This window comes from Camponotus vicinus, unplaced genomic scaffold (assembly GCF_025532165.1).
Source record: "Camponotus vicinus isolate PSW18456_S1 unplaced genomic scaffold, iyCamVici1.0 SCAF_4, whole genome shotgun sequence".
Taxonomy (NCBI): domain Eukaryota; kingdom Metazoa; phylum Arthropoda; class Insecta; order Hymenoptera; family Formicidae; genus Camponotus; species Camponotus vicinus.
In genome coordinates this window covers 14999020-15014890 of record NW_028141976.1, presented here as the reverse complement: position 1 = coordinate 15014890, position 15871 = coordinate 14999020, and the positions used below count along the sequence as shown (strand labels likewise).

General features: G+C 29.8%; 2 protein-coding genes, 2 long non-coding RNA genes and 1 pseudogene across 6 annotated transcripts; 3 read left to right on the top strand and 2 right to left on the bottom strand.

Moving 5' to 3' along the window:
• Positions 1 to 286: 286 nt before the first annotated feature.
• On the bottom strand, positions 287 to 879 carry LOC145971110 (uncharacterized). Its single transcript, XR_014438767.1, has 2 exons — positions 682 to 879; positions 287 to 491 (listed from the first exon to the last, which is right to left on the bottom strand). It is a non-coding gene; the product is annotated as an uncharacterized LOC145971110 (long non-coding RNA).
• A 1005-nt stretch (positions 880 to 1884) lies between these two features.
• LOC145970646 (uncharacterized) lies at positions 1885 to 3243 on the top strand. The gene is made up of 4 exons (XR_014438557.1): positions 1885 to 1905; positions 1986 to 2039; positions 2224 to 2346; positions 2657 to 3243. It is a non-coding gene; the product is annotated as an uncharacterized LOC145970646 (long non-coding RNA).
• Positions 3244 to 3649: 406 nt separating this feature from the next.
• LOC145969788 (oxysterol-binding protein-related protein 11) lies at positions 3650 to 4739 on the top strand. Its single transcript, XM_083096040.1, has 2 exons — positions 3650 to 4131; positions 4256 to 4739. The coding sequence occupies exons 1-2, from the start codon at positions 3786 to 3788 to the stop codon at positions 4606 to 4608; spliced, it is 699 nt and encodes a 232-aa protein (XP_082952166.1). The 5' UTR covers positions 3650 to 3785; the 3' UTR covers positions 4609 to 4739.
• Positions 4740 to 5167: 428 nt separating this feature from the next.
• On the top strand, positions 5168 to 8850 carry LOC145969786 (uncharacterized; annotated as a pseudogene). The gene is made up of 5 exons (XR_014438246.1): positions 5168 to 5405; positions 5973 to 6257; positions 6461 to 6677; positions 6877 to 7722; positions 8402 to 8850. The product of XR_014438246.1 is annotated as an uncharacterized LOC145969786 (transcript).
• On the bottom strand, positions 6884 to 11258 carry LOC145969787 (cellular tumor antigen p53-like). 2 transcript variants are annotated; one of them, XM_083096039.1, is made up of 5 exons: positions 11055 to 11258; positions 10646 to 10892; positions 8360 to 10025; positions 7200 to 7930; positions 6884 to 7060 (listed from the first exon to the last, which is right to left on the bottom strand). In XM_083096039.1, exons 1-3 carry the CDS (start codon positions 11135 to 11137, stop codon positions 9297 to 9299), a joined length of 1059 nt encoding a protein of 352 aa, XP_082952165.1. In that variant the 5' UTR covers positions 11138 to 11258; the 3' UTR covers positions 6884 to 7060; positions 7200 to 7930; positions 8360 to 9296. The 2 variants fall into 2 exon arrangements, with proteins under 2 accessions (XP_082952165.1, XP_082952164.1); XM_083096038.1 differs by having other exon boundaries at positions 6884 to 7930.
• Positions 11259 to 15871: the final 4613 nt, after the last annotated feature.

The following is a 15871-nucleotide window of genomic DNA, read 5'->3' as shown; positions in this document are numbered from 1 at the left end:
CTATATAATAATAAAATTTATATAAAAAGATGGTAATATATGTAATCCAATTAATTATAATTGACAAAATAATTTCTTGTGAAAAAATAAAAGTAAAAAATATAGAAGAATTTTTTTTATAGTTTGTATAAAAAATCAGTTTTATGCTAAGTATATTATAATTTTCTGGACTGTAGTAATATTTAATATATAATTTTTGCTATATAAATATATATTTCTTCTTAATTGACAATAATTAACAAAGTAATCAATAATAATTAACAAAATAAATGATAACATAAAAGAATATGCTAAAAATGTGCGCTTATATATATTTGAAAATACAAAAGAAGACTTATTTCCGATAAGGCATGGGCAACTTTCAAGTTTTCGGATGCAAAAATAATAAAATCTACAGAGATATCTATTTTTGCTCTTACAACATCAGCAATGGATTCATATTGATATATGCCATCCTCTCTCTCGCATTTTGATGTAAGCCTTCCGATATTCTGTGACATAAATTATTTTGTCAATTATAATTAATTGGATTACATATATTACCATCTTTTTATATAAATTTTATTATTATATGGTTTATTATTTGAAAGCGAATATAAAATAACAATTAAATACATAATCACAAATTGTGATCATTTTCTGAATGATGACTACATTATAAAACAATTATAAAAGATTTACTTATTTATTGGTAGAAAAACATATTTCAATTATCTACGCTTATCCACGATCCATGATATATTATGCGATTATGCGGAATTAATAATAAATTAGTCATGGATTAAAAGTTACAAAAGAGATAAATTTGCTCGTTTTGCTTACACTTTAAGTCAGTACACATGAGAAAATTTTAGTATTTACCATAAGCAAATCGACCAATCACAGGACGGCGTTCATTTTGTATAGCTTCCGGCTAACTTCACAATATAAAAAAATTTAATTAAAATTAAACGAATGACTCACAAACCTTTTTAATTATACTTCAAAACTCTTCATACGAAATACAAACGATTCATAAGGAGAATTTTTAATATTTAGTTATGTTGGCTAACTACATACTGTAAAAATGATTAATTTTTTATAATTATTCTAATTACTCACAAACGTTTTTAATCACACTTCAAACATCTTCATACGAAATACAAACGATTCCATAAAGAGATTTTTGGTTGGCTGAAAAATTTCCGGCTAACTTAATACGAATGAAGAATATGTAACATTTATACTACATCTATGAAAGAGATGGACAAAAAGCAACAGTTTGCTCGTCCGGGCTGCAGTTTTTGCGCGTGAAATAAAATATCTTGATTGTAAAAAAGCACGAAAAAAATACAGACGAAGAAAACCCGATAAATCCGATACCCAATGAGAATTCTCATATCAATTCTCCATCAATGAGCATCGATGTACACACATTTTTTTCGATATTTTTCTTTACTACGCGCGACACGAGCCGAACATATTTTAATATAACATCGTCGAAGGAAACTTACCCGATTATGACTGGACAAGGTATCTTCGATCCTTCAGTTAGGCCGGTATTCATAGCAGTGTTCCGATTAGGGATGGGCAAAAATCACTCGATTATTTGAATATCGATGCTTTTTTTAGTAAGAAATCGATTATTTATCCGATGCTTTTATGTTCGATTAATTGTTATATCGATATTTTTTCTTCTCGATGTTACTAAATTTATCACTAGATTTTACTAACATAACTTTTCGTAAGGTTACGTTAAAAAACGGTAGAGTTAGGCCGGTATTCATAGTCCGTTCTTATATTTAAGACCGTCCTAAGAACCCATTCAACCAATCAAATAGCTGCAATGCGGTCATTGATTGGTTGAATGGATTCTTAAGACGATCTTAAATATAAGAACGGACTATGAATACCGGCCTTAGAGAGGTAGAGTAGCGTATTAAACAATCAAAACGCTTCGAAGCATTCTCAGCGTCTTCTTGACCGCAGCCCTTATATGCTTTTAGCATAGACCTTACAGATATGGACTGGCAATACGTATCAGACTGTGTCCGGAGGAGGTTAGAGAGAGAAACATACTTTTTGGTACTTCTCTTTCTACAAGTGTCCGGACAGTGTCCGGACACTTGTAGAGAGAGAAGTACTAAAAAGTATGTTTCTCTCTCTAACCTCCTCCGGACACTGCTTCTCTACAGAAACTATAGGCAATTGCCAGTCCATACTTATAAGGTCTATGGCTTTTAGGCTGATGGCAGAGAACTAGACGTGAGCTCTTACGTCTGTCGTAGTCGTGGACGTAAAGTAAGACAGAGAAAAACCGTATGTCGTAAAGACCATTGTGAATGCGGAAAGTGCATCATGAACGAGGTAAGTAATATTAATATATAAATATACTGAAATACATATTTCTGAATATTTTATTTATAAATAAATATACTAAAAAAGAATAAAATAAAAATAACTTTATTTAAAATGATTTGTCTTCATTTCGTTTATCGAAAAAGTAATTGTCAAAATAGTAATTGTTATTTTAGGTTAATTAATATTTTTCTTTGCTATTTCAAAATACATTGATGGAAAAAATTTTCTTAACAAAATTTCTTAATTAATTTTCTTAACAAATTTTCTTTCTATTTTTTAAAATTTGTATCTAATTTTTAATTTGTTTTTTCAACAGAAAATTTATCTTTTTGACAACCGCTACTAAGAGTAATATAAAAAAATGTCTGATCATTTAAATTACTGCAATACTACCCTGGCAAAAATGAGACGTTTGTTTGGCGTTTACATGAACGTTTGTGGAAGTTCGTCGAGAGTTTAAAAACGATTAGTAAAGAGTTTGTAGAACAAAAATTGCAACATTGCAGCGTTTAAAAGACGTTTGTACGTCATAGCGTAAACGTAAACGTTTGAAAAGTCTGAGTAAACTCTGTACACGAAGATGTATCAAATATTACTACAGTCCAGAAAATTATAATATACTTAGCATAAAACTGATTTTTTATACAAGCTATAAAAAAAATTCTTCTATATTTTTTACTTTTATTTTTTGACAAGAAATTATTTTGTCAATTATAATTAATTGGATTACATATATTACCATCTTTTTATATAAATTTTATTATTATATAGTTTATTATTTGAAAGCGAATATAAAATAACAATTAAATACATAATCACAAATTGTGATCATTTTCTGAATGACGACTACATTATAAAACAATTATAAAAGATTTACTTATTTATTGGTAGAAAAACATATTTCAATTATCTACGCTTATCCACGATCCATGATATATTATGCGATTATGCGGAATTAATAATAAATTAGTCATGGATTAAAAGTTACAAAAGAGATAAATTTGCTCGTTTTGCTTACACTTTAAGTCAGTACACATGAGAAAATTTTAGTATTTACCATAAGCAAATCGACCAATCATAGGACGGCGTCTATTTTATATAGCTTCCGGCTAACTTCACAATATAAAAAAATTTAATTAAAATTAAACGAATGACTCACAAACCTTTTTAATTATACTTCAAAACTCTTCATACGAAATACAAACGATTCATAAGGAGAATTTTTAATATTTAGTTATGTTGGCTAACTACATACTGTAAAAATGATTAATTTTTTATAATTATTCTAATTACTCACAAACGTTTTTAATCACACTTCAAACATCTTCATACGAAATACAAACGATTCCATAAGGAGATTTTTGGTTGGCTGAAAAATTTCCGGCTAACTTAATACGAATTTTCTTCTAACCTATCTTACGACAGTCCTATCCTAACCTTTCTGAATGTGTCACTTGAGTGCGATCGCGTTAGCTCAGATGACATATTTCCCGAGGAAAAGGTCTCGCCGTTCGCAAAATAAAAGGCTTCCAAGAGGAAAAGGCAGCGAGAACAAAATAATGAACGTACAAATAAGACATCCCTATGAGGGTCTACTGCACAAATACACGAATGCCATGAAGGGCTGGCAGTATCGTTGGTTTATCCTGAGTCCCGAGACCGGTGAATTGCATTACTTTCTCAGCGAATCTGAGAAAAATCAAAGGCCACGGTGTTCAATATATTTAGCGGGAGCCGTCATAGCCCCCAGCGATGAGGATTCAAACACGTTCACAGTTAATTCTGCTACAGGTAAATATCCAATATAAATTAAAGTTTAAATCAAAGTTTCTATATACTTATTTTTCGCGTAATTTTGAATAAAACAGATGTGTTAATTAAGATTTTAGCTTTCAAGTTTATATTTCTCATCTAGGTGACATGATCAAACTACGAGCTACGGATGCAAGAGCACGTCAGGAATGGGTGGATAAACTCCGAGCAGTTACAGAGATGTATACCAGAGCTATAGCCAGCAGCCATCCTCCATTGCCACCTCGAGAACATTCTGGGAATTCAAGCAGGAATCCTGTCGTTAAACTGGAAGTGCTAGATGCTTTTGCCAATTGTCAGGAACAATTAAGAAAAGTGGAGAAACACAAGCTTGCTCTAGCACAGTCGATCGAGAATTCAGATTTACATTTGGATTCAGATCTCTTAGTTCTTAAAGCCATGGCACACACCACCTTACATACATTGAGTCAATGTCTGAATATATTATATCAATAACAAATTAAAATCACATATGTTTTTTATGTTTACTTATTAATATCAAAATTTTTTATACTTATAGAAGTGCACATACATACATAATAGATTATCTTTCTATTAAGAGGTCCATATGTATTCTACTTTAACAATTATTTATATTTATCTGTGATTATGATTTTTTCAGATGATTTTATAATTTATTAAAAGCAAAATTGATATATCTCTTATTGTTACATTGTGAATAATTTTTAATATTTAAATCAATTTTATTTTTACAAAAAGCTAATTTTTCACATATCATAAAAAAGATGTTACAAATTAGTGAACTCTTATGCCACTTCTATTTAACAAAAGAAAGTACCAAAGTTATAAATGTCATCAAATTTATTCCATCAAATTTTAATTGTAGATTCTTTAAAAGATTATATATTAATACATTACATATATCATTACACGTTATATAATAAAAAACAAGAATATTTTTTTATATTGAAATTTTCTTACTTCCTATAATCTTATTATTGATTTATTTTTATTCTTCTTGATTAATATATTTAGAAATTATATTATCTAAATCCGGCCCAGTCAATGACAATCTTAGTATGTATGTTCTTCCAATTTTAAGATGTACAAATGAAAATGTAAGATATTATTTAGATAGATTGTCCTAAAATATAATAATTCTGCTAGGGCTTTGTGCAAAGCATGTATGTATCTAAAGTTTATTCTGCAAAATAATTATTCTTATATTTTTTCTGTGCTCTAAATAATACTTGATTTGTTAAGACAGCAAGTGATGAAAGTCAAGTATACATGTAAGATATATTGTCATATTTATTTGTCTTATAAAAATATGTGTATTAAGACAATTGTTCTGTTATAAATACAATTTTAAATTAGCATATTATAATTTTCTCTATTATAAAATAGAAAATTTTGTTTAATTAAAATCTTATTTCATTTTTCTCCTTTTTATAAAAAATCATTATATACAGATATTATAATACAAGAGTTTTAAGCGCGGAATTGATCATTTCTAATGAAAAAAAAATATTTTATTTCTAAAAACATTGTGTGTGATATAAGAGGAAGGAATGGTATATTGATCATCATATGATGTAAGATCCAATGTCAAGAGCGTGTAAATAGGTGAAGGTAAACGAGTGACTTTTCTCTCTCGTCGAGAGATCAGACGTGATCAGTTCCCGAGTAGTAGAGATCTTGCTAAAGTTACTTTGTAGATTAATAAATCAAATAAATCAACACGTTACGCGATAAAGTTAACATTTTTTTATTAGTTAATTGCGATTTATTTATGTTCGAAAAGAATTTTAAAATATTAATTTATTCTCCTGTATTCTTAGAAAAGATTTATATTGTAGAAGAATGTGGAGTGACTTTTATCTGCGATAATAATAATCCTATATCATGTCGCGTATCTCTTATCCTGAATTAACGGAAGCGGCAGGTGTGACGATCGTAACATCTTTACCCGAAGAAGATTCTTTCCTATCAGGAAAAATAGTTCTTAAAATGCGGAAAATAAACACAGCATCGGACATGCATGGTAAATCTTGCGGATTCCATTTGACCAAGTCAAAGTGGGATCTCTATCCGTGGATTGGCTATGTCGAAAAGAATAGTCCTGCCGATTTAGCAGGATTGAGGTGAGTCAATCTAAGTTTTTTAAAACATTAATAGAAGAATAATTGTTTTAAGATTTTGGATATGTCATTGAAGTAATGCATAGTTAATAATTTATAATTATACAATGAAATACAATTAAATGTGTTAAATTTTATATTAGAAAAATGTATATAAGTAATCTTATTGGTGATTCTCATGCATTTCATTTGCCATGTTTTATCAGAACCGGCGATTGTCTGTTGGGCATTGATAACATCGATTTATTGGGACTAAAAGTCAAAGATATCGCTGCTTTAATTCGTAGTGAGGGAGGTGCATATGATGTAAATTTTTCCATCTGGCGATATCCGCGTCAAAAAGAGGAGCATGATATTGGACTAGCTTTAAAGGGTCCACTTCCGGACGTGGCGAGGAATCTTGCAAATGCCTTATCAGGAACGGTATATACTATTTACTTTTCTTTGTTTTCCTATTTTTCATCAAATATTGTAATTAATTATTAGCTTAGCAGACTAATTTAGTGTTAAAACCTAAACAGTAACACAAAAATGTGGCCATTTTCCTCTCGTTGAGAAGATAATACATTTTAATTACTTATATCACGAAAAAAATCAAATTATTCATTCAACTTTTTTCCAGGTTCGTGCCTTAGAATGCCCGATTTGCTTGGAAAGTGCTGCACCTCCAGTTTCGCAATGTGTTCACGGTCATATCCTGTGCGTTATTTGCAGACCGAAGACATCTCGTTGTCCGGTTTGCAGAGTTCGTTTAGGTCAAGGCCGATGTCTCCTCGCAGATAAATTACACACAGTACTTCGCGACGCTTTTAACGTGAATAATGATGAGACATTAAATAAGACACCTGTCGCATCCGAACATTGTAACTTACGCGATCAATTGTTCGGTTAAAATAGTAAAAAGCGAGAAACCCCGGTCGTAAGCAACTCGAAAAATAATTGTACCATGTTGAAACCGAGGCAATTCTTGTTGGCCAAATTACTCGGAAATAGGGAAAAAGCTGTTTCCGCTGACAATTTAACCAGAGTATCCGAAATTTCGGAAGAAGCAGCGGCGATTCCCGATGAAACGACAGACGCCAATAATTTACGATTGTCCTTGAACGATCGCACCAAATCAGCTAGTACCGGTGAATTGTCGAGGGACAGCCAAGCTCGTATCAATGATTCGTCTTCGCAAATTATGGAATTATCTGCTACGAATACCAGTCGACAGTCGTTGAGTTTGCCACAGACACCGATTTGGGGCGGTTCTACGGATTCTATGTCCTGTATACAATTGACATGTCCTCTTTTGCAATCTTGTAGAGAACTAGTAACGGCCGATTCACTGTTGGAGCACATCAGGATACACGCGTTACCGCAAATTCATTTCTACTCCGGAAGCGCAAGGATCCCGCTACCGCTTCCTTTTGGACACGATGCTTTTTATATATTTCATCACGGAAATAATATATTCTTCTTTCAGGTATAATACTTCTGCATAATACTTCTGCCTTCAATGTGAAATAATTTTTCTCTATATTTGTGTTCTGAGAGATATTTTAATTTTTTGCATTAAGTCTTTGCGATTAATCTTCTGTTTTAAAGAAGGCGATAGAAGATGATAGAAACGAATTCGAAGTTTATATTTCCACTCAGACTCACATACATACGTTCCTGTTGGAATCACGTTCCTGTAGAAGTAATATTTATTAGTTTCATTTTTATCAGATAAATAATTAAATATTTGTCAACGTCTTAGCTTTTTTTTTTAAATATTTATATGCGTTTAAATTGTATGCAAAAGCAAAATAAGAAAAGATAGAAAATGTATTGAATATATGAGAGAAATCTGATTATATGTATGTATATAGATTATTTTTCTGATTACCAGACTTTCTAAAAATATTATATATGATATAATCAACAGAATGAAATCTTAAAAGTATTGCAAAAAATTAATGTTATATAATATACTATCTCTTTTATATAGCAAGATAATTTGAATGTATATATCTCTTACAAGAGATTATTAGACTTATATTATGAGAATTTCTTCTATTTTTTGCAGAAAATTGTTATATGGTTATTAATATAAGAATGCATATGGAATGTTTACTTACAAATAATATAAAAATCATGAATTTTTCCTGATATAATTGCAGTGCAAAGATGAGACAGTATGCATGACATATCCTGTTAAAATGGCAGGATATGCAATAAGCAACATATGGGAATGGACATTGCATGCTTGGGGTGACAATGGTACAGAGGTGCAATTACGAAGATACGTCGCAAGTCTCGAAGATCCTTTAACATTATCTTCACAACATATTGCACCATTACCAACTGCATTATTATTGAAGACCATTAATATACAAATATCGGAACATCGGGCTCATGATAGATTATATGTATGAAAAGAACAAATTCATCCTTAATAATATTTACTTCACTGATAATGTATTTGAAAATTTTATTTTTAAAAAAGTAACAAAATTGTTTATTTCTTATTGATGTGCCAAATTAACAAGTGAGGAACACATCATAATAGTATGTTATCTTAAATATAAGATATAAGTAAAAGATTAAAATCTCATTTATATAAACACATTAAAAGAGTAATACTACATCATACGAAATAAAAAAACATGTTTAATATATAATATTTGACATGCGACAATTTAATTTAAAATCATTGATATTCATGATATATAAATCTGCAATTATGATATTTCCCATATAATGCTTAATATAACTTCCATTTGATAAAATAAAAGTACTTTTTATTAAATTTAAAAACTCTTATTAATTGGAAAAGCAAAAAACATTCATCATCAATGACATGTAACTTAATTTCTGTAATTTAAAAATAGTTTGATGATATTTCATGAATATCAATTCTCAATTATACATTAAAATCACACAAATGTAGACATTATTTTTAAAACTTAATAGGACAAATAAAAGAGAAAAAAGCTTAAAATTTATAATAATAAAACATGCTTTTCTATGAAATATGAAAACCATATAAAAAAATGAAACTTAAATGTCATCTTTTTATGGCATTTTGCGCAATATCTCATCCATATATGGTTTATAGAATTCATATTGGCCAGTTTTTATTGCTTGACCAGCCATAGTATCAAATGCATGTTTAAGAACTGACAAATAATTTTCTTTGCCAACAACATTTAAATCAACGTTATAAACATGCTTATTATTTGAAGATAGCATCTTTTTATTAGATGGTAAAGCAACATTACTAAGCTTTCGTTTGGAAGGTATTGACAATTCTGTCTCTTCCTCTTTTAATTTATCTCGTTTGGGACAACTGCATACTCTAATTAATAATTTTTGACGGTCCAAAACTACTCCTATATGATTTTCTAAAGTAAACACTAATTCTGTCGGTCTACGATTCAAACCAGATACGCAACTATTTTTGCAAAGAAACTTGAAAGATACTGGCATATATTGCGACCCAGCCTCAGGTGTGCAAAGTGGTGTTAAAACAGAAAAATGGTCATTTCTTTCTTGGTAGATGCTTGAAGCATGATTAACACAATGAACCACATGTTTAATCCTTTGTGGATCCATGTTTTGATTAATGGCATTAGTTGGTGCCATATGATTGTGGCATCTTTTTACTGGTTCGTTTCTATGTTGTTCCAACATGAAGACCATTGTAGTGCGCAAGTATAAACCTGACACAAGTGGTTCCCACGTGAATCGCATGGGTAAAACTTTTTCCATTTTGATATAGACTTTTCCCAATTGTTCCGAGTACTATATGCAAAAAATCAACAAAAATAATTATTTTATGACACTATTATGAAATTTCTATACAAAATAATAATATAATAATATATATATTACACAAGAAATTATTTAAATTCTAATTTATAAAATGTCATTGTTAAAAATAATGTTATCATGCATACTCGGTACACATTTACAATTAATCTGTTTACTGTACAAAAAACTCTTAAACTTGTATATAAAATCTACTTAAACATGATTTTATTCTAAATATAGTATCATGTACAAATTTAATTATATTTATAGTCAGGTTTAAGCAGATTCATATACTTTTGTAACTATGCTCAAAGAGCACAAATTCCCAAACAAGATGTCTTACTTTCAGTATCCTCTCATAGTTTTATGAATATTCCATATGTAAATTATATAACCAGAGGATTAAAAACTAATCAATGGATCAATTTACCATCAAGAGGCAGAATTTATCTGCAAGTAGGTATAAATATTTCATAATGGCTTCATGATTTCAACTAACTCACAAGATACACAAATTTAAATATTTAATCTTTCTATATATCAAATTATATAACAATGTTGAGTTATATAATTTAATATATATAATACAAAAGATTGATTAAAATACTTACCAGCCAATCCTGACCAGCACCACCAGTTCCTAAACTACACTGGAAATTCAAATGATCGTAAGGGTTATCAGTGAGCATTGTAGAAAACAGCTCCGGTGCTGGATACATATCTTCTTCTTCTTCCTCTTTTAATTTTTTGAATTTTTCTATAGGTTGTAGTCCATATGTACTATTATATGTATTAATCTTTTCTGGGATAGGAAGCAGTTCTCCGTTTACACTTTCCGGTAAAGGTAACGTACCTCCACTTTAAGGACAAAAAATATTTATTGTATGTATTGATATATACTCCTCTCTTTTTAAATACGTTATATAAAGTTGAAAAAGCGCTTATATAAAATCGAAAAGACAACACGCTACAATAACCGAAAGCCGACAAAGAATTTTAATAATTAAAAATTATACTTACAATTGCTGCTCTATATCCTTGTACGTTTCCTCATCTATCAATGCTGATTCCTGAGAATCTGACATAATATTCGCGTTCGTCATGTTTATGAATTTTTACTTAAAAATCGATCCGGAAAGACAATGTACCGCAACTGCTCCGCAACGAAACATCCACCATTAACATCGATTGCCCCAGAGCTGCCAAGCAGTGTTCCGATTAGGGATTCCCTTTACGCGCATGTGCGGCAATACGCTGTTAGTGAAGTACCTTATACTAATAAAAAAGGGCACCGTTACCCAGCTATATAAAAACGTATGAAAAAATTATAGATAAAAATATGTATGTGTGTATAAAGATACGTTATATATATATAATTTAATTACTTTATACATATTAATTATTATAAAGGATAAAAGGAAAGAGGAAAAGCATAAATAGGACATCACATATGCTTATATTGCTTATTACGTTACTGTAGTCAACTGTGACGTCACGATTGCTCATGCGCAGAACCGCACATGCGCGCGCATGGAATCCCTAATCGGAACACTGATCCGAACATGGACCTAAGAAGATAAGAGGTTTGTTCTTTTTAGCTGAACTGGCTGCACTAGTTCAGAAAGTGTACACTGAAACGTTCTTTTTAGCAGAAGTGACGCCAGATACTGCTGTTCTTTTTAGCAGTGCAGTGCTGTTCAGTGCAACAGTTCATTGCACTGCCTGCCCTAGGTCTTGAGGTAGTGCAGCGGTGCAGTTCAATATGGCGATTTATTTAAACACAAACAGCAGTTTAAGATATAATTAATAACGCATTAATTGCGAAAAAGAAGACATAATAGTCATGTAAATAACATTAATATAAAGAATATAGATAAAAACAATTATTAATTAATAGAAAAATTTTAAAAATTAAAAAAAAATTTGAAATAAATTTTTCATTATAATTAATAAATTTAAAGTTAATTTATCTACAATTAATTTTTCTACAAATAAATTCTCAAAATAAATTTTATTACAAATAAGTCTCTCTTCATTGGATAATTCTGTTATTTGTAGGACATTTATGTTTCTCATATTTTGATGTGCCATGTTAGTACTGCATTAAACCGTTCTTTTTATTCCTCATTGTGCTTGTGCACTGGCAGAATTTTCTGTGAACTCGCTGGTTCTAATGCAGTCCCAGTGCAGCACTAGTTCAGCTAAAAAGAACAAACCTATGGATGGAGTCTAGAGCCGTGGCGGTGTGAAATTTGCGGTAAGGGGGGTGTATAGCTCTGTCTCTTTCCAAAAGCAACCTTCGGGTGTTTCCGTCGCATATCCGATAATTCCCGAAAGGTTATATATCCCATATTAGCTAACTTTCGAATAAAAATACATGTATTTTTACATTACTTTTAATGTATAATGTATTTTACATTACTTTTTTAAAAACAGACATTTATGTCCACCATCTTGGGTCCAACATCTTGAATTTGGTACCTGAGCTCAAATTCGTTATCAGAGACCTCAAAAACTTCCGTTTACAAAATTTTGTAGAAATCAGCCAATAATAAGAAAATATCTGTCCACCATTTTGGATCCGCAATCTGGAATTTCAAATTAAGGTCCGCCATCTTGGATCAGACATCTTGAATTTGAAATTCGAATTCGGAATCGTAATCAGCGATCCCAAAAACCCCTACATACAGAATTTAGTAGAAATCGGTCAACAGTAAGAAAAATACTGTCCGCCATCTTGGATCCGCCATCTTGAATTTGAAATCTGACATCGGATTCTTGTTCAGCGACCCTCAAAATACTTTTAATGAGTAATTTGGTCAAAATTATTGACGAATTATAATTTTTTCGATCATTTTTGACTAAAAAATGGCATTTTTTTGCGAGATGCCTCACTTTAGACAGTTTTTTTGAGGTTAGAAAATTTTTTTTTTTAAAACACCTAACGGCATCAAAAACTAGACTTCTTGACAAATTTTTTCGTGTGCTAAAAAAATTTTTTTCCCCAAAATTGAAATGGGCAGGGGGGGTGGCTGATTTAAAAAAGAATTCCCCATATACATATGGAATATATTAAAGTATATAGAAGTACTTTAGATTATATAGATTTTTTAATTATATGATTATTTATTAAAAGATTGTATGATGTCATGGAGCCTTACATTATATTAATTGTTTAGATCCACGATTCAATTATTTTACTGTGCGTCCTTATAATCCGAATTATATTTCAATGATTGAAACATAAAACAATAAAAGGTCGCAGACATATTATATTTGACTCTATAAATATCTATAAATATTAAAGAAATAATTTCTGCTCATAAAAATCGATTTCATATCGAAATAATAATTTATTATTTTAGATTTCTGTTACTATATATATGATTCTTATTATAATTAATTAAATGAATAAATTACGAAATATGCGATTCGAGAATTTTCGTCGCGGTATGTATATAGATATTAATTATGTGTTATTTATAAAAGTTAATTAATTATATTGTTATAATAAATAATTTTCCGATGTTAATCGCGATCGTATCTAGAAAAGAAATTTAACGGCGTATCACTATATTACTCGTTAGAAAATATTAGACAATAACATATGAAATTATATAAATCGTTTCACAATCGACATGCAGATATTATAATGCTATCTGTATCTCATTTATATAATTTCATATGTTATTGTCTAATATTTTCTCTAATGTGTTATATTAATTATTTTGTTTCAATTTTTAATCACGGTAATAAATGATTACGATTCGATAAAGATTTATAGTTGCGATACAGTTTCATGTCGTGAATTAATTTTTAATTAATTAATTTATATTAATATTTAAAGCAAATTATATATGTTTCGATACTAATCGTAATCGTGTTTAGTAAAAAAATTACAATACAATACGAAACGTTTCTCACCACTACCTTATTACTCGAGAGTCACCGTGCGAATGATGACAAAGCTGAAACATAGCGCGCTACTGTTTATATTTTATATTGCCAAAGTCGAACACCGTGTTATCAATAATTCGTTGCCAAAATATTTTATATATTATAAAATGTACATTAACGCGGAATATTAAATTAATAAAGTATTTTAATTTATTGATTAAAATTGATTATTTATTAAACAATTTATCCTTTCATTATGCTAATTATTTGCATCTATAATTCGATTGATTTACTTCATGTTCTCTCACAATCCAAATTACATTTAGATTGTCAAGTAGAACGATAAAGTAACACGGATGAAATATATTTGTGACTCTAAATATTATAATAATAATTATTGTCCGTAAAAATCGCAACGATCGAAGTAATTATTTAATATTTTGGATTTCTATCATTTAATCGATTTTCGATTAAATTGTATATTGTTTAATAACAAGGATTGAGAAAATTAAAACATTGGTCGAAATATAGTTAATTCTAATATTAAAGCTTTAACATAGCGCGCTACTGTTTATTTTTTGTATGTGCCAAAGTCGAACACCGTGTTATCGATAATTCGTTGCCGAAATATTTTATATATTATAAAATATACGCTAACGCGGAATATTAAATTATAGAAGTATTTTCATTAATTAATTAAAATTGATTATTTATTAAATAACTTATCACGGAACCTTTCCTTATGCTAATTATTTGAATTTATTCGATTATTTTATTTTCAAAGTCAAATTCTATAATATTTAGTTTTGCATTTTAGAAGACTGACTTAGAGCGAGCTAAATAAATAAATAAATAAATAAAAAATAAATAAATGATGTTGAGAAGAAGAAGAACCCAACAAACACAGAATATTGCAGCAATATTGCGGCAATATTACAACATTGTAGCAATGTTGCTGCAATATTCTGTGTTTGCTGGGAACACACATAAATAAATAATAGCGTGGAAAGAGAGAATATACTAATATTTTTATAATATAATAAATAACATACTAATATTTTTATAATATAATAAATTATTTATATTTTTATTTATATTATTTATATTATCAGAGAGACATATATGCTACCCTCTGAGAACATTCGTGGACATTGGCGTTGTAGTTCATGTTCACGTTTTTAATGTTCACAGAGGGAGTATCGCTTCCAGGGATCACCTAAAAGCGGGCCATGACATCTCGCAGTCTTCTCTCTGTTCAATATATGAGAGATTTGAGAGTATTACATCCAATTTGCCACGAACATATGTTTTTAGTTTTAAAATTCTTTGCCCTGATTAACAATCAAATGCTCACTTGAAGATGTCATTGAGTAATTTAATAATCAAAATACTACTAGTAACCCAAAACGGAATTTATGACGTCACTACCTGGCGAAAATAAATATCGGAGCGTAAGTCGAATGTAAGGAAAGAGTAACAGAAGTGTGAAGCGTCGTCTACAATGAAGTTCAGGAGAATAATCAACTGTGATTGGTCAATTTCTTACGACTACGGCCTTACAACCTTATGCTACGGCCGTTGTAGACGACGCTTAAACGAAGCTTCTAGGAGGCGTAAATTGAAACAACGAAACGTAAATGAAGCGTTAACACTTCGTTTACGTTTCGGTGTTTCAATTTACGCCTCCTATAAGCTTCGTTTACACTTCTGTTACTCTTTCCTTACATTCAACTTACGCTCCGTTATTTATTTTTGCCAGGGTAATCGTTCTCGGAGTGATCAAATTTGCTCCCCTCAAAAATGCTCTAATATATATTAATAAATAATAATAATAAAATAAACTAACTTGAATAGATATTTTAAAAAATCATATGTGTATGTTTAATCATATATATGATATTTTGTTAATCAAAACACAATATAATAAAATATAAGTGTTA

What these genes read in the sequence shown, in the direction of transcription:
- LOC145969788 (XM_083096040.1), top strand. Translation starts at nt 3,786, where the DNA reads ATGTGTCACTTGAGTGCGATCGCGTTAGCTCAGATGACATATTTCCCG. An exon ending in CACAGTTAATTCTGCTACAG is followed by an intron (nt 4,132 to 4,255) that starts GTAAATATCCAA and finishes TTTCTCATCTAG; the next exon opens with GTGACATGATCAAACTACGA.
- LOC145969787 (XM_083096038.1), bottom strand. Translation starts at nt 11,137, where the DNA reads ATGACGAACGCGAATATTATGTCAGATTCTCAGGAATCAGCATTGATA. An exon ending in AAGGATATAGAGCAGCAATT is followed by an intron (nt 10,893 to 11,054) that starts GTAAGTATAATT and finishes TTGTCCTTAAAG; the next exon opens with TGGAGGTACGTTACCTTTAC. An exon ending in GTGCTGGTCAGGATTGGCTG is followed by an intron (nt 10,026 to 10,645) that starts GTAAGTATTTTA and finishes TTTTGCATATAG; the next exon opens with TACTCGGAACAATTGGGAAA.